General features: G+C 51.9%; 10 protein-coding genes across 10 annotated transcripts; 4 read left to right on the plus strand and 6 right to left on the minus strand.

Moving 5' to 3' along the window:
- Nucleotides 1–261: 261 nt before the first annotated feature.
- On the plus strand, nt 262–3,366 carry N7477_004012 (uncharacterized protein; the record flags this gene model as incomplete). Its single annotated transcript, XM_056965675.1, has 7 exons — nt 262–517; nt 567–731; nt 778–1,203; nt 1,257–1,970; nt 2,121–2,228; nt 2,301–2,453; nt 2,516–3,366. 7 exons carry the CDS (start codon nt 262–264, stop codon nt 3,364–3,366), a joined length of 2,673 nt encoding a protein of 890 aa, XP_056825628.1.
- A 170-nt stretch (nt 3,367–3,536) lies between these two features.
- Nucleotides 3,537–5,978, minus strand: N7477_004013 (uncharacterized protein; the record flags this gene model as incomplete). Its single annotated transcript, XM_056965676.1, has 4 exons — nt 3,537–5,164; nt 5,218–5,386; nt 5,440–5,516; nt 5,795–5,978. 4 exons carry the CDS (start codon nt 5,976–5,978, stop codon nt 3,537–3,539), a joined length of 2,058 nt encoding a protein of 685 aa, XP_056825629.1.
- Nucleotides 5,979–6,383: 405 nt separating this feature from the next.
- On the minus strand, nt 6,384–8,864 carry pxa1 (putative peroxisomal ABC transporter (PXA1); the record flags this gene model as incomplete). The annotated part of the gene is made up of 1 exon (XM_056965677.1): nt 6,384–8,864. The coding sequence occupies one exon, from the start codon at nt 8,862–8,864 to the stop codon at nt 6,384–6,386; it is 2,481 nt and encodes an 826-aa protein (XP_056825630.1).
- A 2,159-nt stretch (nt 8,865–11,023) lies between these two features.
- On the plus strand, nt 11,024–12,914 carry psrA (putative general stress response phosphoprotein phosphatase Psr1/2; the record flags this gene model as incomplete). Its single annotated transcript, XM_056965678.1, has 6 exons — nt 11,024–11,123; nt 11,212–11,466; nt 11,492–12,273; nt 12,337–12,486; nt 12,546–12,644; nt 12,702–12,914. The coding sequence occupies 6 exons, from the start codon at nt 11,024–11,026 to the stop codon at nt 12,912–12,914; spliced, it is 1,599 nt and encodes a 532-aa protein (XP_056825631.1).
- Nucleotides 12,915–14,042: 1,128 nt separating this feature from the next.
- On the plus strand, nt 14,043–15,431 carry N7477_004016 (putative protein phosphatase PP1 regulatory subunit Sds22; the record flags this gene model as incomplete). The annotated part of the gene is made up of 6 exons (XM_056965679.1): nt 14,043–14,181; nt 14,244–14,275; nt 14,334–14,405; nt 14,473–14,766; nt 14,954–15,356; nt 15,415–15,431. The coding sequence occupies 6 exons, from the start codon at nt 14,043–14,045 to the stop codon at nt 15,429–15,431; spliced, it is 957 nt and encodes a 318-aa protein (XP_056825632.1).
- A 328-nt stretch (nt 15,432–15,759) lies between these two features.
- Nucleotides 15,760–16,638, minus strand: N7477_004017 (uncharacterized protein; the record flags this gene model as incomplete). The annotated part of the gene is made up of 3 exons (XM_056965680.1): nt 15,760–16,116; nt 16,191–16,433; nt 16,480–16,638. The coding sequence occupies 3 exons, from the start codon at nt 16,636–16,638 to the stop codon at nt 15,760–15,762; spliced, it is 759 nt and encodes a 252-aa protein (XP_056825633.1).
- Nucleotides 16,639–16,943: 305 nt separating this feature from the next.
- Nucleotides 16,944–18,027, minus strand: N7477_004018 (uncharacterized protein; the record flags this gene model as incomplete). Its single annotated transcript, XM_056965681.1, has 3 exons — nt 16,944–16,970; nt 17,024–17,811; nt 17,883–18,027. The coding sequence occupies 3 exons, from the start codon at nt 18,025–18,027 to the stop codon at nt 16,944–16,946; spliced, it is 960 nt and encodes a 319-aa protein (XP_056825634.1).
- Nucleotides 18,028–18,540: 513 nt separating this feature from the next.
- abaA (transcription factor AbaA) lies at nt 18,541–21,027 on the minus strand (the record flags this gene model as incomplete). The annotated part of the gene is made up of 3 exons (XM_056965682.1): nt 18,541–20,315; nt 20,369–20,545; nt 20,607–21,027. The coding sequence occupies 3 exons, from the start codon at nt 21,025–21,027 to the stop codon at nt 18,541–18,543; spliced, it is 2,373 nt and encodes a 790-aa protein (XP_056825635.1).
- A 159-nt stretch (nt 21,028–21,186) lies between these two features.
- N7477_004020 (uncharacterized protein) lies at nt 21,187–21,555 on the plus strand (the record flags this gene model as incomplete). The annotated part of the gene is made up of 1 exon (XM_056965683.1): nt 21,187–21,555. One exon carries the CDS (start codon nt 21,187–21,189, stop codon nt 21,553–21,555), a length of 369 nt encoding a protein of 122 aa, XP_056825636.1.
- A 509-nt stretch (nt 21,556–22,064) lies between these two features.
- mrd1 (RNA-binding ribosome biosynthesis protein MRD1) lies at nt 22,065–23,264 on the minus strand (the record flags this gene model as incomplete). The annotated part of the gene is made up of 1 exon (XM_056965684.1): nt 22,065–23,264. The coding sequence occupies one exon, from the start codon at nt 23,262–23,264 to the stop codon at nt 22,065–22,067; it is 1,200 nt and encodes a 399-aa protein (XP_056825637.1).
- Between the last annotated feature and the right edge of the window lie 12 nt (nt 23,265–23,276).

Below are 23,276 nucleotides of genomic sequence, written 5' to 3' on the forward strand. Positions count from 1 at the left end.
ACGCAATGTGAGTGTGATTTCACTCCTCATGCATTCGATTCGCTCCAAGGCTTTCGGCCTTGGGTTCAGCAGGTAAGCTACTTCAATTATCCTCATTCTGCATTTGCTTCCCATCCCTTTATATGATGATTCTCCCATCTGCTTCAGAACCGCTGCAGTTGATGCTCTCGGGCATATGAACGTACCTGGAATAATATCTGATCTCTTCATTTTTTCATCTCTATTATAATCATATAATCGTGAGGAACCATTGCTAATCCAATGTTCAGTGCAGGACTGTGTTTCACACAAACACCGAGCCCCTTCAGGGCCCGACTAACCCAGATAACGCGAGCTGCCAGCTCAGCGTCCCCAAGCAAGGCATTCCATGACCGGGTGCAGGAAATCAGAAATGTCTGTGCCGAGCCTTATCCTCGGCTAGCCGTGGATCAGCGTACATTGAGCTGCGCGGAATTTTGCGCGAGATACAATGGCCTCGCCAACAATGAATCAGTAGAGGACACAGTGGTCGTCTCCGGTAGGTAGCGCCCAGCCTGTCCAAACGCTCTGTACTTAGATAGTATTAGGTAGAATTCGTACCTACAGACTTGCCGGAAGCAAATTGATTTTCTTCGACATCATCCAAGATGGCCATAAACTCCAGGTGATGTGCAACCAGCGCCAGCTGGTAGGTGTCGAACCTGCCCAGTTCAAGCAGCTGTATCGTCTGCTACGACGTGGTGATTCTTTTTGTATGTCTGGTTCTTCTCTGGCGGGAGCCATGGCTAACCAGATTAGCTGTAACTGGTCAACCGCACCGCACTGGTCGAGGCGAGCTCACTGTCAACGTCACGGAGCTGCCGAAGCTGTTGTCGCCCTGTCTTCACGATGTCCCTGTTTATGATGCTTCGCACGAAATATCGCCGTATCCCCGTCATGTCCAGTTTCTGGCGGACCCAGTGACCAAGGATATCATCCGTGCCAGGTCTGCTGTGGTTCAGTATCTGCGCCAATTCTTCTTGGATCGGTCGTTCATGGAGGTCAACACTCCTATCGTCGGATCTGTGGCTGGCGGCGCAATCGCCCGTCCTTTCTACACTAATGCCACTGAATTTCCCGAGCGCAAGCTGTCTCTGCGCATTGCACCGGAACTGTGGCTCAAGCGGCTGGTTGTGGGTGGATTCGACAAGGTCTTTGAGATTGGACCGTCTTTCCGAAATGAAGGTATGAATGGAAGGATATGTGGGATCAACAGAGCAGAAGCTTACCCGAGCCAGGACTGGACAAGACGCACAACCCCGAGTTCACCACCTGCGAGTTTTATCAAGCATACGCCAACCTCGAGGACTTGATGACTACCACCGAGAACCTTCTGTTTGGAATGGCTTCACACATCCGAGACTTCAATCAAGAAGGCAATCTCAAACCGACCTCTGTCAACTTCACCACTCCCTTCCGTCGGATTGACTTCCTCACCGGCATCGAAGCAGGAATCAATCGCAAACTCCCCGATCTCACATCTCCAGACGCTCTTTCTCAAGTCTACCAAATCTTCCATGACCTCTCCCTCCCACTCCCCGAGAACGCTAATCTTCCCCGCCTCCTCGACGAACTATGCAGCATCTACGTCGAACCACAATGCGTAGACCCAACCTTCATCATCAACCCACCTGAATGCCTCTCCCCACTCTCCAAATCTTTCGTCCATCCTATAACCAAACAGATTGTCGCCGCGCGCGGTGAGCTCTTCATCGAGGGCAAGGAAGTCGTCAACACCTACGAGGAAGAGAACTCCCCCTTCGAACAACGCCGCAAGTTCGAGGACCAACTGCGCTTCTCCAAGGCCGCCGATGAGCCTGGTGAGATTGACGAAAGCTACCTCGAGGCTTTGGAGTGGGGTCTCCCTGCTACCGGGGGCTGGGGATGTGGTATCGATCGCCTCGTCATGCTATTTACGGGCGCGAAACGCATTGGCGACGTCTTGCCTTTTGGTAATTTGAGGGCTGTTACCAGACGCCATGGAACAAGCGCGTAACTTTGCATCTAGTCTGAGTGTACGATAGTAACTGAAGCATCTGAATAGCATCTACATCAGCATCTATAGAATCTCTTATCTCTGCCGACACCGTAACCGTGACTAGCCGCTGGCTTATCGGCAGGGTCCGAATTTACGAAGAAGCGGGGGAAGAAAACCATCTTCATCCACCACGATGAATGTGCCCAAGGTGTCTGTGGCCCAGGCGGTGACCGTGAGTCTGAAAGAGCTCGAGAATGGTATGCAAGCCTTACATCCATGTAGCATACCTCTAATTGACTCCTAGGCACCGTCTCCTTCGAAACCCTGACTGAAGCCTTCGGGCCCTCTTCACTGGGCATTATCGTGGTCAAAGACCTCCCGGAGAACTTTGTACAGCTACGCAAGCAGGTTCTCTCGAATGCATCCTACCTCGCTGCCCTTCCTGAGGCTGAGCTCGGTCTGTAACCCCCTTCTTCCTCCAACCCCACACTCCAGAGCAGAAGTCTAACCACACAACAGAGGCTCTCGAAAGCCCAGAGTCAAAATACCTGGTAGGCTGGTCCTGCGGCAAGGAAACCCTCAAATCAGGAACCTTCGATACTCTCAAAGGCTCCTACTACGTCAACTGCGCCTTCTACCGGGATCCAACTCTGCAAAATGCCCCAGCGGAAGGCTTCTCCGATCTACCACAGTATACGGCGCCCAATATTTGGCCATCCCCGGCACGCCTGCCGACATTCAGATCCAGCATCGAGAGTCTATGTACCCTGATCATCGACACCGCAGCGCTCGTGGCCCAGGCCTGTGATCGTTACGCCGAGGCTAATATCGACGATTACAAGCCTGGCTATCTCCAGCGCGTCGTCAAAACAAGTCTCACCACCAAAGCCCGACTTCTCCATTATTTCCCATCAACGGAGACTGAAGGAAAAGACGGTGACGACGATGACTGGTGCGCGACCCACGTCGACCACGGCTGTCTTACAGGTCTCACGTCAGCCATGTTCCTCGACGAAGAAGCTTCTCTACCTATTCCAGACCCGTCATCTCCGGACTTTGTTCTCACGGAACTTCCGCAGTCCCCGGATCCGGAGGCGGGCTTGTATATTAGTTCTCGTACGGGTGATATCGTCAAGGTGAACATCCCGAAGGATTGTCTTGCTTTCCAGACGGGAGAGGCGTTGCAGCTTATTACGCGGGGAAAGTTTAGAGCTGTGCCGCATTTTGTAAAGGGGGCGAAGTGTGCTGGGAAGGGGAAGATTGCGAGGAATACATTGGCTGTTTTTACGCAGCCGAATCTTGGAGAGGAGGTTGATAGTGGGTTGACTTTTGCGGAGTTTGCGAGGGGAGTTGTGGCGAAGAATTATTAGGTTCCATATAGATCCTGTATGTTGATGATTGATAATTGGAATCGTTATTCATGAACATTACTTTTCTTGCTACCCTGCGTAATTGATAAGATGTAAGACTCTCCTCCTTGCTAGAAAGACAGTCTTTGGGTTCAAGCCTACTCCGTGTCATCGACCTCTGCATCGTCTTTTCAACGGAAAGGAATTGACGCAGTCAAGAGTTCCTTGGGGAGATCCACCTCCGAGACATTTCCACTCAACCCCTCGATAGAATCCTCCGTCTCCTCATCAACACTCGTTTCATCCTTCTGCCCAAGCCCTGCAAGACCAGTGTTCACAAACTTACTAGCCACGAAATGTTTATTTGGTGGACGACCAGGACCCCGAACCTCTTCATCGCTAGGATCCTTGAATGCTAGTTTCAAATCACCCACCTTCATGCAGTCATGTAAGATCCGTAAGATCGCCTGCCACCTCGGCATGTTCTCACGTTGCTCAGCAGCAGGGCCGACCTCCACTCCGTTCATAGCAGCTAATCCCAGCGTCTCGGCGCGGTAATCGCCCCAGAACCAGTTCACACCTTCTGGAACGCGCGCGTCGGCCTTCGCTGAAAAGGCCCGACCGCTTAACATACTATGCAGATCGTAGCCGAGGTCTTTGAATGTGCCAAAGTGGAGGTACGCTGCTTCGGGCTCGTAGCAGCGGCCTAAAAGCATGTTCTTCGTCACGGCGCAGGTCCGTCCGCCTGCAATGCGGTACCACGGACCGTAGCCCTGCATGCCGACGTATTGGAATGCAGTGTCGACTTCGTTGTCAGTCAGCTGCTGTAGCTCGTCTCGGTCGAATCCAATGGGTCGGTTGAGCCGGTTGGGATCCACGGTATACACCTTGCCTGCGACATAGGGCTGGTATGATGTTGCGTAATTGGGGTCTTTCGGGTCGGCGATGCACCCTTCTAGCGAGAGCCAGATTTGTTCAATGACCATCACATCTGTTACCCTTTCGTCTTTGGTTGTGTTGAATTTATCGTTCATGATGTCTGCAGTCAGTCCGGGCGGCTTGAGTCGTACGGCGTCTTTAATGGCGAGTAGTTCGTGTCCGATCCATATACCCTTGCAGTAGATCTTCGCATTTGGCCAATCTCCCTTGAACTTTGTGTAATGTAGCAGACTCCATGAGGCCATCGTGGTCAGAGCAAACTCAATGGATGGGTGGAGCTTCTCCCGGGCTAAGGGCCACAGGAACTGCTCGTAGGCGCCGAAAGGTTTGATCTGTTTCAATGGGACGTATTTATATTGGTATGAGTACGCCTTGTCGTCACTGAGCGGATCAACTAAAGTCTCCACCCTGAAGCCGGAGTAGGTGATCAGATCGTTCTTCTTTTTAGTGAGTTGAATAATGTCCATGAAGTTGCATTCTTCTTCGGGGACCTGAGTGACGATTCCGGCTCGCCATTCGGGCATCCCCTGCCATTTGCCATCTTTGTCCTTGATCTGAATACACTTGGCGGGCGTATTGTACTCAAGTGTGCCATCCAGATCAGGCGTCCATAGGACAACCTCGCCACGTCGGGGGACAAATGAGGCCTGCAGAGTCAAGCTGACGAAGTAGTCAGCAAGTTGTTCGTGGGTTACAGCCCAGTCCATATTTAGACGGTGATCGATATCTTCATCGATCTTCCCCTTCTCTTTTAAGTCCATGATGTGTATCCGCCAATAATCAGGGCCCTCTTCATCAGAGGGATACTTGTTATTGAGTTCTTGGATCGTTTGAGAGGGTGGTAAGCCCCTAGCCAGTAGCATCTCAGCCTTAGTACGACCTGTCTAATTGTTAGCGTTTGGAGGTCTTTCATGGTTAAGGGTAGGCCCTTACGCTTTCGAGGCCCTGCTATCCTGGGCCCTGTTGATTTCGTGGCTCTGGCACAGTTCGCACATTGGCAAATGCCCTCTCGATTGGACATCAACCAGAAGAAGTGAGGAAAGAAGGCCACGCGAGACTGGAAATAGAATCCGCTAGGGTGCCCGAAAAGGAATGTGTCTCGCTATAATGCGGCATGAGAAATTTGGTCTTGGATTTTAGCCTGATAAAACTCACCTCCGAGGGATTGGATCCACGAGGCCGGTCGAAGAGACCATAGCCCTCTGGAAGCTTTTCCAGAATATAAGTCTTGCCTGGCATCCATGTTTAGTGTGATTTCTCCCAGATGAGGGCCAGAGGGCAAAAGGAAAGAGTCATCCAAGTGAGGATGGAACGGTAGACCAAGCAGGGTTGTTTAGCTGGAGATCAAACACAAATACGAACGCAGAGGTCGTCTTTCGCCGCTGCCTGAATCAATTTGGCCAAGCAACAAAGCTCTCTGCAGTATCGACTTGCTTCTCTTCGGCAAGCAAAATACAAGCTGTGGAATGCACACAATTTAAAGGAGACAACAAGGAAACAATTAGCGTACCCGTTTCAATGGCGCCAGTCTTCTCGATCCACATCTGGGCGAGGGCCAGTCGCCATCTGGTGTCATCGATCATCCGGTACTTGAATTGAGGGTCATTGAGTCTCCATGTGGTCTCGTCCCCGTCACTCATCGAGTCCGGGACGGGGAGGACGACCTCATTCTCATTCTCCTCATCGCTAGACATTGTTGATATTGGACACGGTCTGGGTGAAACGCGCCTCGCAGCGGGGCATTAGCGCCCCAAAAATGAGTACAACACAGTCAGATCGGAGGTACAGAAGCCACAGAGCTGGAAGCGCGTTTCGAATGGTGATAGGAGTAATAGTGACATTTGTATACAGACAGTAAAATCAAAGGTCTAAGACGGGGCTCTTGAAATGTCATCACGTGGTGATAGTTTTGGGCAACTTCTGGTAGGCGGTAAGTCCCTGCCTCGGGACTATCGGAGGCTACAGTATGTCGGCAGATTTACGTTCTAGCATTTGAAGTCAACGATTTGGTACCGAATTTGAGAAGGGAGAGATAGGATGCTGCTCATATATACAAGTGAGAAAATCAATGGACATCACAATAGCATCTACCTATCACATTAGGTCGTGGTTCCTTCAACCGAGGCCGTAGAAACCAGTTCCACTGATGCATGCTCCGATTCCTGGTAAGGCGGAGGCGCAATTTCGCCATCGGTGGTCCAAACCTTACACAGCTCCTGCTCAATTTCCTCGCGGCGTTGCTTCCATTCATCGACCTTGTCGAGACGCTTGCGGAGCTCTTGTATCTCTTTCTCGACGCCAAGCTTCTCCTTCTCGGTGCCGATTCTCTCAAACTCCCACTGTTCACCCTCAGCTCCCATACCCAAAGTGAGATTGAAGGTGTGGTATTTCTTCAGAGATGCACGAGTGGAGATAGTTATCAAAGTAATGCCACGCTCCTTTGCCCGCTCATAAAGCAGACCTTCCACATCGGAAGAGACGGCTGAGGTGCCTTCGTCAATGAAGGCGTATCGGGGCTCGTGGTAGAAGAGTCGAGCCATCGCCATGCGCTGCTTCTCTCCCCCACTCAGAACGTCCTTCCATTCTTTGCGAGCATCCCATCCACCTTCACGAGAGGGCAGGTAGCCTAGATGCGCAGCATCCAGGATCTTCTGTAAGCTAGCGTCCGATTCCCCGGCTTCGTGCATGTCGATTTCAGTGTGAGGATAAAGAACCTGATCTCGTAGGGTACCCACGCTCAGGTAAGGTCGCTGCGGAAGGAACATGATACCATCGAGTCCGAATCCTCGGGGACGGCTGACAAGTCCGCGGTAGACGGGCCACAGTCCGGCCACAATGCGGGGAATGGCAGACTTGCCGACGCCATTGGGACCGGAGATAAGAAGGTGGTCACCCGCGTGGACAATGAACGACAGCTGCTCAATGAGCTCGTCGCCGCCCATTGGATAAATCGAAGGTGCCACAATAGGGACCTGCTCCAGGCGCACACCGTCAAATCCATTGTGAATGGTGCCCTGGGAATCAGCGAGAGAGTAGAGCTCAGGGTGTGTGCCCCGCGGTGGGTAGTAAGCGTTGGCATGGACGCGGTGGAGGGTGGAGATGAGCGTGTAGACACGGGAAGTGTAGCCTGCAAGCTCCGAGATATCCTTGATACTGTACATCATACGGCCACCTGCATCAGCAAGCGAAAGCATAAGACGCTTGTTGGTAATAAAGTCCTTCATCCGGCCGCGTTCACGACCCGCCCCTTCTTCTTGAATATCTGCCAACTCCGAGACACCTCCTGTGCCGCCCCAGGCGGGGAGGAAAATGGGCAGAGAGGTCACCAAGTAACCAAAGGCGGACCACGAGTACTTCAAAATCATGTCCTCAAGCATGTTATAGCGGATTTTCAGGCTGTAAATGCCTTCCATCCAGCGCTGCAAGTCCTTGAAGCTTCGGACCAAGAACAGTCGTTCAGTATCGGCACCGCCATAGAACGAGATCTCCTCGGCATTTGCCAAGAGCCTAGAGTGCAGGCCTCGGAAGTCACCTTCCTTCTTACCTTCGACTGCCTTCAATTTTCCGAATGGCGGTGACAACTTCCGGAGCACCACGGCCGTGCTGAAATAGCCAGCGAGAATTCCAGTCAGAGCAAGAGGACCAAGAGAGCGGTAGAGCTGGTAGTTGAATACAAATAGATCCACCATAGGTTTACCCATGGAAGAGTATAGCGAAGCAGCTGCAGTGCAGAACAAAGTAAGGTCCTGGGTGATGAATTGGTCGGGACCCTGGCCAATACCACCATCGGTGTTCATCAGCTTGTAATAATTGTTATTATCTGTGAGATAGAGATCATGAATGTATCTTGTTAGTCGGGTTCGGAAGGCGATCGAGACCTTTGATTGGAGGAATTTGATCATCGCATTGGTATAGGAGGCCAGCGTGCCAATACCGAGCCATTTAAGGATGCCCCAGGTGAAAGCCTTTCCTTTACCAGCGACCAGATCTCTCACAATTTCGCCATCAAGGCGTGCAATAAGTAACGATAAATATGTTCTCAGCAGGAGAAATACGCCATGGCCCATGAGCAGACCTGTTTCCTTGCTTCCCCATCGTGGCACCATGATACTCCCTAAGCTTAGGAACTGGTGTAGAAATGCCAGATTCAAGCCGGGCTTCGTTGTTGGCGGAGGTATTTGGCTCGCTGCGCCCTCTTCCATACTGCGAGCGGAGGCTGGAGGGTTCAGGAATAATCGACGGTGGGCGTCGAATGTGGTGGGCTTGGTCGGATGAATCAACACCTTCGAGGTTCGAGACCCCTTGTAAGGTACATAGATGGTTCGAGATCCATCTTTTCCTCGGATGCCCGAGTTGCGACGCAGCAATCGGCGACCTTGCGCTCGTTCTTTCGCGCGCTCTCGGAACCATCTGTATCCTCCGTATCCTGAGCCAACGATCGATAGAAGTAACAAGATTGTTGCGACGAGACGGGTGGCTTTTGAGGTCTTATGAAGTCGAGAACGTATTAAGTCCGAATAGTGTTGGTAGAGCGCCAGGAGCGGGTCCTCCGGGCGACGGAGTGTCGACTGGGCGGCCATGGTGATGCCCGATCTAGGCTCCGTCTCACGAGTTGCCCAGGCGGCAGTTGCTTATTGACGGGCGTGGGCCATGAGCGGTGCAGACCAGTTTAAGCAGAGAAGTAAGTCAAAGGAAGACTGAATAACCCTGGGCTACGAAGGGAGCGTTGCATCATTGCATGTGAACCTCGGGATTGCGGAGAAGGCACGTGCCCGGGGTAAGCTTACTGTACAAGGTAAAAGGTAGTCCTCACAATGGGACAAAGCGCTACGACGATTACCCTTCATTTCTAAGGCATTCTGCATACTGTTTCTGAGAGTCTTGACGTTGTTATAGTATATACACGCTGTTCGCTTAGTCAATGTTTGATCATGAGGGTCCCAGGGCCACCTGGGCGAAGTGGCTCTTTAAGTCCATGAGTGAGGATCTTGTATCTGTCCATTGTGTACATCGTTGTATTCATCTTATTCTTCGATGAACTTGATGTCTTTTTTCCGGATTTTTCTTGTTTTCCTCTATTGGTCTGAAAGGCGAAGTATGACATATGAGCAAGTCGGATATTCAACCCTCCCAATATATATACATTTCTTGCCTCTCGCACTTTTGCCGAGGTGACCTTCAGATCAGTGCTACCTAGGCTCGGAAGACGTCAGAATGTAAATTAAACCGAGAGGGTATCTGCATGGAAAAAGGGTAAGCCTGTATGCACGCCTAGGCACGAGAATTCTCCATGCACACCAACCAATACGGCCGGAGAAACGTGAGTATCTGGAGAGTAAGGAATTGACCAGTCGTGAGCAGCTATGTTGGTCATATAAACGTAGACTGGCTGCCAGACGGCAAATGTATGGATCCAGGACTTGCTTTTCGACGTGGTAGTCGCATTCGTGAGTGGTCCTAGGGTCGGTGTATAGCCGATATCCTGAGATTACTGTATGTGATATGAAAGAAGAACTAGGCTCATGGGGCTCTCTCTAATGAATAGCAAAAGTGGCTGTAACAAAAAGGTCTGTCGATTAACTCCACATTGACCGGCTATTCATGGCAGGGCAAGAGCGCGCTGGAGGATGGCCCCAGGGGATGTCGAGGACCAAGCGCAGCTCATGCATATACCACTACACCACACACCACATCAGTCCAGGACCCACTCCAGCTACAGTAGACACCTCACTTCCACAGGGGAACGTGGCAGATCATTGCATTACGGAAGAACGGGAGGACGGGAAAACGGAAGCTTTGGTCTTAGATCCTGGGTCCATGGTTCTTGTTACCTTTGCAGAGGACTCATATGCATGTACTGACAAGTATTCCCAGTCAGGTCTAATCACCCGAGGCTTCCCCGAATGCTGACGATTCGCCCCCCATTTGGGTCTCCTCATCACGCCTCACTTTAGGATTGGCTGCTCAGTCATTTTAGCCCAGCCAATGGTGGTACCAGCAAGGCTCAAGGCCATAGCTCCCGTGCCCAGGACAACAAGGGAAGAAAAAAGGGGCACATCGGATCGTCGAGTGGGGGTGGAAATAGATACCCTGAAATATCTTGCAGTGATCAGGAAAGGTGTGCAGTGTTTGGTCCAGGCCCTGCGCTAGTCGAATTATCGGCAGTCGTGACCCTCGGGTCGTGCCTAGTGCTTGAATTGGTCATGCCCCGAGATTGGAATTGAAACGGAAATGAGCAGTTGACACCAGGTCACAGGTGCACATAGACAATAGCACCCAGGTGTAGACCATGAACCACGACGCATAACTAAGGAGAGAAAACTAGAAGATGGTCATGAAAGAACAATAGCCGCCGGGCTTGCGGTAGCGCGTGAAATCACAGCAGGCAAAACAGGCAGGAAAAGGCCCCCGGTTGCATTGGCACCACGTGACATCCCCGACTCCTCTCTCGCCTCAGCTAAACATTCTCCCCCTCAAGCATCATCCGTGTCGCTTTCTACTTCTCTGGGCTGGATCCGTCTGCCTTGGTGGTGATTCTCGTTGGTTCCGTTGGGGCCAAAGGTGGTACGTGCAATCTTTGTCCGCGCTTGCCGACCTAGGAGGCCCATGTTGACATTGCTATTAGCCGCGCTCTACTGTTGGAGGCTCCTTTGCTCTCTAGTCACCTCGCAATCACTGCTTTTGGCCGCACCATATTCATATATTCGCCTTTGAGCTATTATCGGTCCAAATATCCTCGATGGGTGGAGAGAGTACGGGGCGAGACATCTCACCCTCGTCTTCTCCCGAGTCCGCGGGCAAAGCACCCATGACTTCCCCAAATCAAGCCGAATCGGCTGGTAAGTCTTTGCGCATACTCGTACTGCATCTGACAACCAAAAATCTTCGGTCGCTGACTGCCCTGCTTCGTTTAATACAGGCCTCGAGTCGCCCCCGACCAGCCGGCCACTGATGCAGCTGAGATCCAGGAAGCAAACGCTGGCGCATCCTCCCAGCAAGCTTCTTCCTCAGCTGCACCAGCTTTGAGTCAACCGGAGGCCACCGGGGGCTCCAGTGCCTCGAAGAAAAACCATCTTTCAATCCCAATCCCATCGCGAAGGTCCTCGAAGGCAGAAAATCAACCGACTACCGAGAAGACTCAAGAAGCGGCGCACGAGGCACCCTCTCGGGAGAGGGTCCAAGGTGAGCATGCTGAGGATTGGAAGAGAGCGCAGTCGTGCGAGTAGTCGGCGATCGCGACGGATGCAGGGCGGGGCGAATGCCGAAAAAGCCCAGGAGACAAATACCCCAAGCACAACTGAAATGAATGGCCCCTCAAAGCCGGAGAAAAAGAAGAGCTCCAAGCTTCTCTCCTTCCTGAGCTGCTGCTCTTCGTCTGATGTCGACGGCGACGACTCGGCTTTGCCCCCTAAGAAGACCTCCATGCGACCGCCCGCTTCGAACCAAGTGCCAACACCCGACAAAGCGGAAGCCCATGCTGGTGATTCCAGCACAGCCGAATCCAGGGATCCGACTTATTTGGACGAGAAGGCGCATATGTCGGTGACTGCAGATCAATCTCACCCGCAGGAAGAGGAGCATACTGCTGTCGCTGAGTCGCAGGGTGAAGGAGCGTCTGGAGCCGTTGAATCCTCTGATATTTTACCAGTAAGCTCGAAGGAGCACGAAGGTGCTGACGCGATGGCCAATGGCGTAATTACCGAATCGAAATCGGAAGAAACTCAGCAGACCGATGAGAAGGCTGTGGCCACTGAAGAAACTCCTGCTCCCGAGCCGATTACAGATAAGGCCAAGGCCGTTGAGAGCCAAGATGCCTCACACCAGGAGGACGTCGTGCAGACTCAGAATGTGCTGCCTCCTCCCCGCCGCCGCCAGCTCCCGAGATCGTCAGCGATGCAGGCGAACAGCAATGGCTGCTCCCGCGAGCTTTGCCGCACTTGTCGAACAGGAAATGCCTGGTCCTGGATCTCGATGAAACGCTTGTACACAGTAGCTTCAAGGTAAGTCAACCTCGGTCCATTCGTCTGAAAGTGTCGACTCACTGTCTTTCAGGTTCTTGAGCGTGCCGATTTCACCATCCCAGTCGAGATTGAGGGACAGTATCACAACATTTATGTCATCAAGCGGCCTGGTGTGGATCAGTTCATGAAGAGAGTTGGCGAGCTGTACGAGGTTGTGGTGTTTACCGCATCTGTTTCCAAGGTGAATAGCTCCCGGTCCATTGAGCTTCAACATAACAGACGCTGACCCGTTGACAACAGTACGGTGACCCCTTGCTCGACCAGTTGGATATTCACAACGTTGTCCACCACCGTTTATTCCGGGAGAGCTGCTATAACCACCAGGGAAATTACGTCAAGGTCGGCTACCTGTCACCCGTCCTTTTGCTTTTCAACCCATCTCTAACATTCATTCAGGATCTTTCGCAAGTTGGCCGTGACCTTCGGGAAACCATCATCATTGACAACTCCCCAACTTCCTATATCTTCCACCCTCAACACGCGATACCCATCAGCAGCTGGTTCTCTGACGCACACGACAATGAACTCTTGGACCTCATTCCTGTTCTTGAGGATCTTGCTGGGCCGCAAGTCCAAGATGTCAGCATGGTCTTGGACATCACGCTTTGATTGTCGTGTCCGGATCTTTCTTACGCCTGAGATTTTCCAGATTCCCCAGATTCCCCTTTGAGCGAGTCCTTTCTTTTGTGTTTTTTGGTGCAAGAAAAGCTTCTTCCTTTACAGCATTTCCCCTACGATGGGTATCGTCCTTTGTCTTCATTTCTCTCGTCACTTTGCCTTCTCTGACGCCCCTTTGACCCAGAATGGAACTGGTTCCCTCCTGAGTCCTGGTCCTCTGTTTGCATCTGTCTTCCTTTTGTTCCATCGAATGGCCCCCACTCAGTGTGGCATATTTTTTTTTCTTTCTCTCTGTTTCTTCCAGCCATCGGCATTGTGATCTTACTTATCTGACTGCGCTCCGAGAGAGCCTTGCACCCACCATTTCCTAAATCCCCTTCTTTGCTACGCCCCAACTCCTCCTTGTTGTTCTTGCCCCAGTCCGCATTCTCCAGTGCATTATGCAGGCGTCTGTTGATTATCATGTACCCGCTGTATCCTCCCCCCCCCCCCCACCACCCTGTCCTTTGCCCCCCCCCCTCCCTGTGCTTTGCCTTGCCAGGCCCAAACTCAGTTGACCAGCAAGAGATCGTGCGTTCTTGTTCGCATCAAGTTTCAGTTCCATCGAAGGATACCCGCGTGCAGCGTCCCTAATAAATGTCCTCGACACTGCCGTGGGAATTTGGACCCTCGCTGGATTGATTTCCCCCCATGCAAAATGTACACGAGTTGATCGGCTACGGCACCTCTATGCTGTATATAGTCTTTGAGAAGATGTCTCATCAGGAATGTCACAGTAGCTTGGCGCGTGGATTTTTGTCTCTTGATCTTATCTCGTAGATAGTCGTGATCTGTATTTTGATTGAGTTGAGGCGGCGGAAACCCGCATTGAGCTATCTAGCCCGCATTGGGACATGGATGTAGTAAGATCATGGCCTAGCCTCGTTTACCCCCGGCACCTGATAAGATGACTTGACCTTGCAATTCTCTTTGACACGCTCTAACACAGGTTCAACGAAGCATCTCTCGCAGCTTTACTGAATATTCAGGCATCGCGGGACCTCGGCCACGTTAAAAGCTCCCCGCATCACATTCCACCGCCCGCCACTTGCAAAATACCACCACCCCACGACACGCACCATGAAGAACAAGGAGGGATGGGACGGCAAGCTACGGGTTGAGGCCAAGCAGGCCGTTATCACGAACCCTGAGGCCCTGGAGGACTCCGACTACTCGGACCCGGAGGCGCCGCCTGTGGAAGAGATCGACGCCGACGAGGGTAAGGATTCGCGGGCCTCAGCAGCCTTGTCAGCAAGATGCAGATCGCTGATAAAATGACAGATCTGTTGGAAGATGAGGACCCAGAAACAGAGGTTCATTCCTGCGACACTGTTTGCTTGATCCGGTGGGCTGACATGTGCACTTTTCTAGGAGATCGATCTCATTCACATGCGTATCAAGTCCCTTGCCGCGCTGCGCTTGGAACGGTTCTCTAAACTTCAGGTACATAGTCCGGACAAGACGCGAGCCTTGAGCTAGATCCGCAGAGCCGCTGACGGTCAGATTCTAGAGGTTATGTTTTCGCCAGAACGAAATCTCTCGTATCGAATTTCCATCCAATGTCGCCGCGACGCTAAAAGAACTCGACCTCTACGATAATCTCATTTCGCATATCAAGAACCTTGACGAATTCGATTTGACGACCTTGGATCTCAGCTTCAACAAGATTAAGCATATCAAGAATGTGTCACATCTGAAAAAGTTGACGGATCTGTTCTTCGTGCAGAACAAGATCTCTCGCATCGAAGGGTTAGAGGGATTGACTGAGTTGCGGAATCTGGAGCTTGGAGCCAATCGTATTAGGGTATGATGGGCTCTATGGATATCATTTATACAAGGTGGACTGACGTCGTACAGGAAATCGAGAACCTGGAGACCCTCAAGTCATTGGAGGAACTCTGGCTGGGCAAGAACAAGATCACTGAGATGAAGGCATGTCACTCACTTGAAACTCAGAGCAAAAGACAGAAACAGATCTAACGAATCGATAGAACCTCGATGCCCTATCCAACCTCCGCATCATTTCCATCCAATCGAACCGTCTCACCAAGCTAACGGGCCTCTCCGGCCTGCCCAAGCTGGAGGAACTCTACTTCTCCCACAACGCGGTGACCGATCTCTCCGGCCTTGAAGAGAACACCACTCTGCGCGTCCTTGATTTCTCCAACAACCAAATCTCGCACCTCGAGCATCTATCGACCCTCAGGAACCTGGAAGAGGTGTGGGCATCGAACAACCAGCTATCCAGCTTCGAGGAAGTCGAACGCGAGCTGAAGGATAAGGAGAAGTTGCAAACCGTCTACTTTGAAGGGAACCCACTACAGATGAATGGTCCTGCTGTGTATCGGAATAAGGTCCGGTTGGCATTGCCGCACATCACCCAGATTGACGCAAGTATGTATTGTATTCCCTTGATTGCATTCCCGATCTTCATGCTAACTTCTTTTTCCAGCTTACGTGCGCGTTTAAGACGGATCTATAACGTGAAGATGATTGTAGAGAGATGATGATGACGGTGTTTTCAAATAATCCTGTCATCATTCTCTACTCTGTATGGTGGGAGTATGTTCTATGAGAAACGAAATCGGTCATTTGCACCACACTTTGTAGCCAGGATAACTTATGTGCGAGATATCCTTAATACAAGATAAAGGATTGAAAAAAACAGAACCAGAAAACCAAAAGCAGTGTATTGGTACAAGTAAATTCGGGTATATAGCATAGAGAAACTTCAAAATACTGTACATTCTCGCTCGGGCTCAGAAGCAGAGAAATCTTTGCACACCTCAGACGAAAATCATCCTCTGTCCTTCTTCGTCTCCGTCAAATGCCCAATCCATTCCTCTCCCATCCTCTCAAACCCCTCCTTCATCTTCTCCTCCTCTTCTTTCTCCTTCGCCCACTTCTGCATCTGTTTCGAAACCCTACTCAGCCCCGTCCTCGGTTTCTCTTCCTCGCCCTCCTGCGCCTGTTCCGTTCCCACCTTGACCCCATTCTCCCGCTCTAATCCTTCCTTCCAAAGCCTCATCAAGCTGCGCCCATCATCGAGCATGATCTGCTCCTCTTCTGATCGGAAGTTATTTCGAATCCAATGTTTGCGACTCCTTTGCAAGACATCGGCCAATCCTATCAGTGGCACGCTCCGGTACATGTCCTGAAATATCGCTCCTTTCCGGACATCCGTTCCAATTCCCCATGCCCGCGGAATGGGTTGCGGTTCTGAGATACCCAGTGATTATGTCTGGATTCTTGGATCGTGCAAGTTATCGTTCTCGGTGAGAAGTTGGTGGCCGAGTTCGAGGTTGCGGTTGAGTCTGAGGTCAAGTTCAAGTTCGAGGTTGGCATGGAAGAGTCCGGTGTGATTGTAATGTGAATTGGAGAGGCGGCAATTGCACGATGAGCCGAGTCGCTGGAGTCGAAGATGGCAAGGATGGTTTTGTCTTTGTGCGGGTTTTGATTTTGAATGTTGTACTGCGTTAGATTAGCGGGTGGTCTTTTTCTGCGCGGAGTGTCTTACTTTGCCGTTCTTGAAGGCTGTCACTTCGCCGAATTTCTGCAAAGCTGCTAGAATTTGTCGACTCTCATGAAGATTCTTGGTGCCCGGCGATATGCTGATGTGCACGTGAGAGGCCATGGCCTCGAGGAGCGCCGCTCCGGATTTTGCTGGGGCTGCCATGGTGAGGGTTGGAGATGCGGAGAAGAGAAAGTGTCGATCGACGCGGTCGATGCTTGCCGCGCTCTTGGCATTCGAGCTATATACACTGGCCACTCACGTTTTTTTTTTTGATTTTTTTTTTTGATTTTTGATGTTTCATGCACTACGATTCTATTTCTATTCAAGCTGGTCATGGTACCTGGTAAGTATGTTCATTGATATTTCTTCATTTCGCGCAACTCGTGCGGGTCATATGTTCAAATTCGTCAAAATACGTGAGTTTTCCACAACGAAGCTATGTACTCGAAACCGGCTAGTATCTACCTTTAGAAGATGGGGATAGGGAGGCCATACTAGTGAAAATGTTAGCACTTGAAGCAATGGTCCAGAGACAAGAACAACTTACAGCAATGGGGTCATTGAAGCGCAGACCCTTGTCCAGGGCACTGATAGACTCAAGCTCACTAGCCTCCAAGTCGAAGTCGGTGACCTGCAAGTTCTGCGCCAGACGAGTAGGGTTGTTGCTCTTGGGAATAACAGCAATCTTGCGCTGCGTAGCCCAACGAAGCAGAATCTGTGCCGGGGTACGGTTGTACTTCTCAGCCAGACCCTTGATGACATTGTGCTCAAAGAGAGGAGGAGTGTCCTGTGCATGCTTGAGGTCCAACTCCAGGAAACTCAAAGGTCCGAAGGACGAGTAAGCGGTAATGGCAATACCCTCGCGCTGGGCATAGTCCACCAAGCGGGTCTGGGTGAGGTAGGGGTGGTGCTCGATCTGGAGAGTTGCAGGACGAATACGGGCGTAACGGAGGAGATCCATCAACAGCTGAGCGCTGAAGTTGCTGACACCGATGCTGCGAGCCAGCTTCTGATCCACGAGACTCTCCATGGCGGTCCAGGTCTCTTGGATGGAAGCCTTACCCAACTCAAGCTTGTCCTCGGCGTTGGTCCAGCTGGGCGGGTAGCGCACGCTGGGGTCGACATACTTCAATGAGATGGGGAAATGCACAATGTACAGGTCGAAGTAATCAACGCCCCAGTCAGCCAGCTGCTTACGGCAGATAGGAGCCACGCGCTCGCCGTCGTGGAAGCTGTTCCACAGCTTGGAGACGATGAAAAGGTCCTCGCGCTTCACGATGCCCTCCTTGATGGCACGGGCGACACCCTGGCCGGCCTCTTGCTCGTTGCCATAGTCTGTAATTTCGGTCGTCAGTATGGAAGGCACGCCGGGGGTGGCAAAGATGAGACCAAAGGGGAAGACATACCGCAGGCGCCGTCGAAGAGACGGTAGCCGGCCTTGATGGCCTCGTAGACCTGGTCCGCGCAGGTGTCATTGTTCACCTTCCACAGACCGAAGCCCACGAGGGGCATTTCATAGCCGGAGTTAAGCTTAACGGTAGGAGTAGACATTTTGGTAGAGGAATCGCTATCAGGCTGTCAGTGGTAGTTCAACAGCAACGGGTGGGCAGACTGACCAAGAGGTGTAAATTTGACAGAAAAAACAGGTCCTAGCGGGCTTCCCCAATTCTTTTAAAGACTGGTTCTATCGCATGCCACCTTCCTGTTTCATCATTCCAGGCTAAAGTGCGCGAGGCGTCACCCCTCCACACGAATCTATGGATTTCCGGGGCCCCACCGCGTGTCCGGTTAAAATGGTCGGTCGGCTAAAAGGAAAGATATTTATCCAAGTGTACAAAGTAGATGGATTTAGAATCGACTCGAACATCTAGCTCTCTAGAGACCACACCCCAACTCCCACGCCCCTGCCCTCCATGCTCCGACCATAGGAAAAGATGAATAAAATAGTAAGAAATAAAAAAGAAAAGAAAAAGAAAAAGAAAAAGAAAAAGTCACAGGTATAAAACGAGTACAGGCTTCCAGATAATTATCATTACCAATAAATGTCAAAGTTTTTTGTCAACATCAAACCGAGTCCACCGGCCCATTATCGGCGTAACCCGTGTTTGAATGCTCGGGGCCAGCCCCATGCATGTTAGATCCGTTGGACATGCGCCCAACAATCTTGTCCATCAAATCCTCCTCCGGCGGCATGAGTCCGTCGAAGTGGTGTGGCTGCTGCGACTCGCGCGAGGCAGGCACCTGGTGCTCGGACTGGAAGGGCATATGGTGGTAGCCACCGTTGCCAACATCGCCAGGGATAGAGGTAGAATGGGCACCCCATGATGCCTGGCCATGGCTCAGATCATCGAGGGATTGCGTGCCTGGGAAGAAACCGTTCAACACACTGTTGCTATCATGGATGTTGACGGTGTGCTGTTGCGATGGTACATATTGACTTGAGTCGTGGCCCATGCCGTATCCTAGGTTTGGATGAGCCAGAGGCAAGTCATGCATGTTCATCATCATGGGGCCACTGCTCGAGACGTTGAGGCTGGTGGGCTGCGATGACTCGTTGGGCAGGCTGGAAGAGAAGGAGTCCAGTACGGAGGTGACAGCAGTCTTGTCACCCAGACCATCCTCAGGTTTGGTGATGGAACTCATGAAGTCGAGGTGACTCGACGAATTAAAGATGTTAGCCACGTTGTCGTGGGAAGATTGGTACAGAGGCCATTGAGACTGAGACTGGCCCTGGTGAATTAGGTCTTGGGGTTGAGGCGCCTGGTAGACGTGCTGAGTAGGCTTGTTGAGAAGAATAGAATCAAGAGAGAGCGGGGGCAGATCAACTCCAGAGCTTTGCCGAGGGCTATTAGTGGTAGTGCGGTCCGGGGGTGGGATCAGACGGCGCCATGTGGTAGTGCCAACCTCTCCAGGGCGAGTCTGGCGGAATTTCCAGACGAGAATGGCCATACGCTCACTCTCCTCGCCGTTGTGGCTTTGGAATTGATTCGACATGCGGCGAGAGCTGGGAGCAGCTCGAATCTCCTGTACTGCAGACAAGGAGCGGAAGAAGCGGCGAGTACGCTCATCGGTGGCATGGACTGACTCGGGTTGGCCCGAATCCTCGGCAATGCGCTTATCCTGGGTTAGCTCAGTGAAGAGCTTCGCCCACCAGGAGGATTCGAAGAGAGGCTTGACCTTGGTTGATTGGGGCTTGGGCAGATCATGGTATGTCTCCCAAAGTTCCCGGCCATCTTCGTAAAGGCGAGTGCTGCAGGTCCAGTTGTCCATCTGGTTCACCATGAGGACATCTCCTGCAGTGGGATGACCGAAATCAAGGTCGAGTTGGATACCGAGTCGAGAGCCCGAAGGGGGAAAGTCGGTCATCAATTGCAGGTTAACTTCAAGCATGATGATATCACAATCAAGAGGACCATTGAGATCATCAATAAGAGAAGAGACATGTGGGAAAGAAGTTCGCCATCCACTGACGTTCTCCAGAGGCATAGGGGGCGATGGGTGGTGCAGATCACCTTGCAGCCGCGTGTAGGCATGTAGAGCCTGGTCAATGCGATTGGCCTGCTGAGGCGCACTCACCCACATGTCGAAGCTGAAGCCATGGATGCTCTTCGTGCCGGCCTCCTGCATGTTGGAGCCTAAGGTATAGTGAGGCGGAGGAAGGTCGCCTCCATATGATTGCATTGATAACCTCATGGGATCGTGGTATGAGGGGTGTGCGTGAGCTCCGTAATGGCTAGAGGCAGTGTGATGGTCCATCGAGGATGTCCTCCACTTAGGTCCCGTTGTTGAAGAGTGGCTATTAGATCGCTCTGGGGTGGATTCTCGGACCAGTCGCTCCCCTATACGTCCGTATTAACACATGGATGCGGCCATACTTTCGGTCAACACTCACAGTCGGGATCTCCCTTGAGGAACGAGTCAAGAACCTGGAGATGACTTGACACCTGCTTCCGGGTTCTTCGCTTGCCGGTCAACTTGAAGATGTACTCGGCGATCAGCTCGTTTCGTCCATAAGACTTTCCACGCTCAGACCACTTTCGTCGACCCATGGGAGGGTTGGCTTCAAGAGCTACACTATTTTGTTAGAATCATGTAAAATTTCCACACAAGAAAGAATTTGTATCACTTACCCTGCTGGAAGGCATCTTCCAACTCATCAGACCACACAGGCTCCCCATCCTTGCCCGTGTCACGTCGAGGACGTGCCCGGTATTCCAAGTACTTCTGGGACTTGAGGTAGCTGCGACCCCGTCTGGGGGCTACATTGGGTCCAACAGAATGAAGACGTCTCAGCTTGCGTGCATGAAGCCGAGCAGCCACGGCTTGCTGGTGCATGCTCGCAGCAGGGACATGGTGGGGAATTGATTGGGGATACTTGTAAGCCAACTGCTGGAGATGTTCTTCACGAGTGGGATCGTGTGCCAAGGCATCAGAATAGGACTGGACATTGCCAGATGTATTCTGCAAAACCCGATCAGAATGAGCACCGACAGAATCGAGTGACGGTTGGCTCTGAGGCATGAGGCACTCAGGTTGCCAGTCAGCAGCCATGGGGGACCAAGGACAGGCTTCGGGGTTCTCGAAAAGAATGACAGATTCCAACGATTCAACGAGGAGGGAAGTAGAGAAGCACCGCCGAATGCTTACTGCCTGGCAAAGAACGCAGCACCGTCACAAACGGATACCCAAGAACGCAGAAGACGGAAGAGAATGTCAGAGCCTGGGAAAGAGAATGTGAGAGCGAGTTGGATGGTGTTTATAGGGACTCCATATCTCCCCTGGGAGAGGGATGTTGCCGCAGTAGTAGCATTGCCCAGGTTCGCTCGGCCTGGCACCACGACCCTCGAACGCCATACTCCTACGCAGGTCCCAACCCGCGCCGTGTCCAGTCGTGTGGAGAGCACAAGGACACCCGCTGTCCTTGCCTGCAGCAAATCAGGAGTCCCGAAGGGCACGATAATGAAGCAAAGGTCGCCAGATGCAAGGGATGCTGGGGCAGCACGATCCAGTGATGAGGAGTTCGGAGATTTTGTGCTGCACGAAGTCACCGTCGAGGGCATCCGCTCGGACCAGCGGTAACCCGTGTTGACATCCAGCTGCGAGCGATCAGTGGCAATGTCAGGCTATGAGGAATGTTGGATGTTCAACGACGTCGGTGATTGACGGGTTGACCCGGTCTGGAATGCTCATCATCAGAGAATAAACAAAGCGAACAGAACTAGCACTGGAATGTAGAGCCCAGATCAGCTTTCGGGAAGTGCAAAATAACTCGCGACCCTATCCAAGGTGTAGGTGAGAAATACCCTTAAAAGAGGGTTCAGAAGGAGGATACAAGAATTTAGGGCTAGTGCGGGAAGGGCGCAGGAACACCTGCACCTCGGGAAAATCTCAGCAACTGCAGCCGCAGGAACGTGTTGGGGTATCTCTTTGCTCTGACAAGTACAATAGGAAAAGAAAAAGCAAAAAAGAACAAGTACAGGTACAGGTATATGGCCAAAGTCCACTTTTTTCCCTACGCAAGGGATATCATGACCCAATGATCTTAATCCATCGGTCGCCCTTCTTGCAGGGAGAAAGGAGCCGGATTCTCATGCTTCCTCCTCCTGGCCTCCTACAGTGAATTTCTTCCGCCCTCCGCTCGTGAGCTGTTGGGTTCTGACCCTGTCCACCTGTTCCCCTACCTTCTTTTCTAACCTCGCGAGCTCCTCCTCGGGATCGACGGCCTCCTCGTTTGCGAATTCCAGCACGAGTCGTCGACCCAGAAGATGCGTATTTTTCAACGCGTCCATGGCATTTTCAGCTTCACGAGCACTGATAAAGTCCGCGAAACCGAATCCACGCGCTGTGCGATCGAACTTCTGCGGAACACGGACGGACCGCAGTTGACCGTAGGCCCCGAACAGTGACCGAATGTCCTTCTTGGTAACCTGGAAAGGCAAGTTCTTGATGATGATCTTCGTTCTTCTCGATGCAATTTTCTTGGCGGTATCTTCCCGTCTCCGCTCCTCGGCAGCATCCATGCCCTTATGAGAGGCACGAATCACCAGCTCGTGGCCATCCAACTTGTACCCATTCATAGCAGCTAATGCTGACTGGGCTTGTGCCTTGGTCTTGAACTCTGCAAAGCCGAAGCCCATGCTGAGTGTCTGACCGGGCTTCTTGGGGTCAGGCTTGGTCTTGATGCGGCCCGTAACGAAGCCGTCCAGCGGCTGGAAGACCTCCAAGAACTTCTCGTTGGTAGTTGCGAAGGCTAGGTTTTTGACAAAGAGGGTGGTCGTGAAAGCGCCCTCGTTTTCGTCTGCCGCGAAGGTGTCGGAGGTGGAGAAGCCCTGGTCCTTGCCCTTCGTCTCAAGTGCAACGTCCTTCGGGGCTACATTTGGATCAAATAGGTCCCTGGGAGCTTTTTCCAAAAAGAGAATCGAGTCGCCCATCTTGCGGTAGGCGAGACCCTTAAACGCCTTTTGCGCTTCATCGGGCCTCGCGAACTCGACAATGGCGATGGTGCCACTGGGCGGCATCAACAATCGAATGATCTTGCCATAAGGTTCAAAAAGCTTCCGAAGCTCCTCGCTCTTAACCCCGTAGGAGAAGTTCTTGACCAAAATTGCAGTGTTTCCACGTTCCCGGTGCTTGAAAGCATCGATATTTACTCCGTTGGCAGCGAAGTATGCCTTTGTCTCTTGAATAACATGCGTTTCAGCATGTGCCTGCTTCACAGCGGCGTCAGAAGAAGTGGGATCCAGCAATTCTGATTTAGAAACCCCCAGTCGTTGAGCTACCGATGACATGACGGCATCAGA

Source organism: Penicillium maclennaniae (assembly GCF_028827695.1).
Source record: "Penicillium maclennaniae strain IBT 15551 chromosome Unknown utg000003l:1.0-5670915.0:1.0-5674809.0, whole genome shotgun sequence".
NCBI lineage: Eukaryota > Fungi > Ascomycota > Eurotiomycetes > Eurotiales > Aspergillaceae > Penicillium > Penicillium maclennaniae.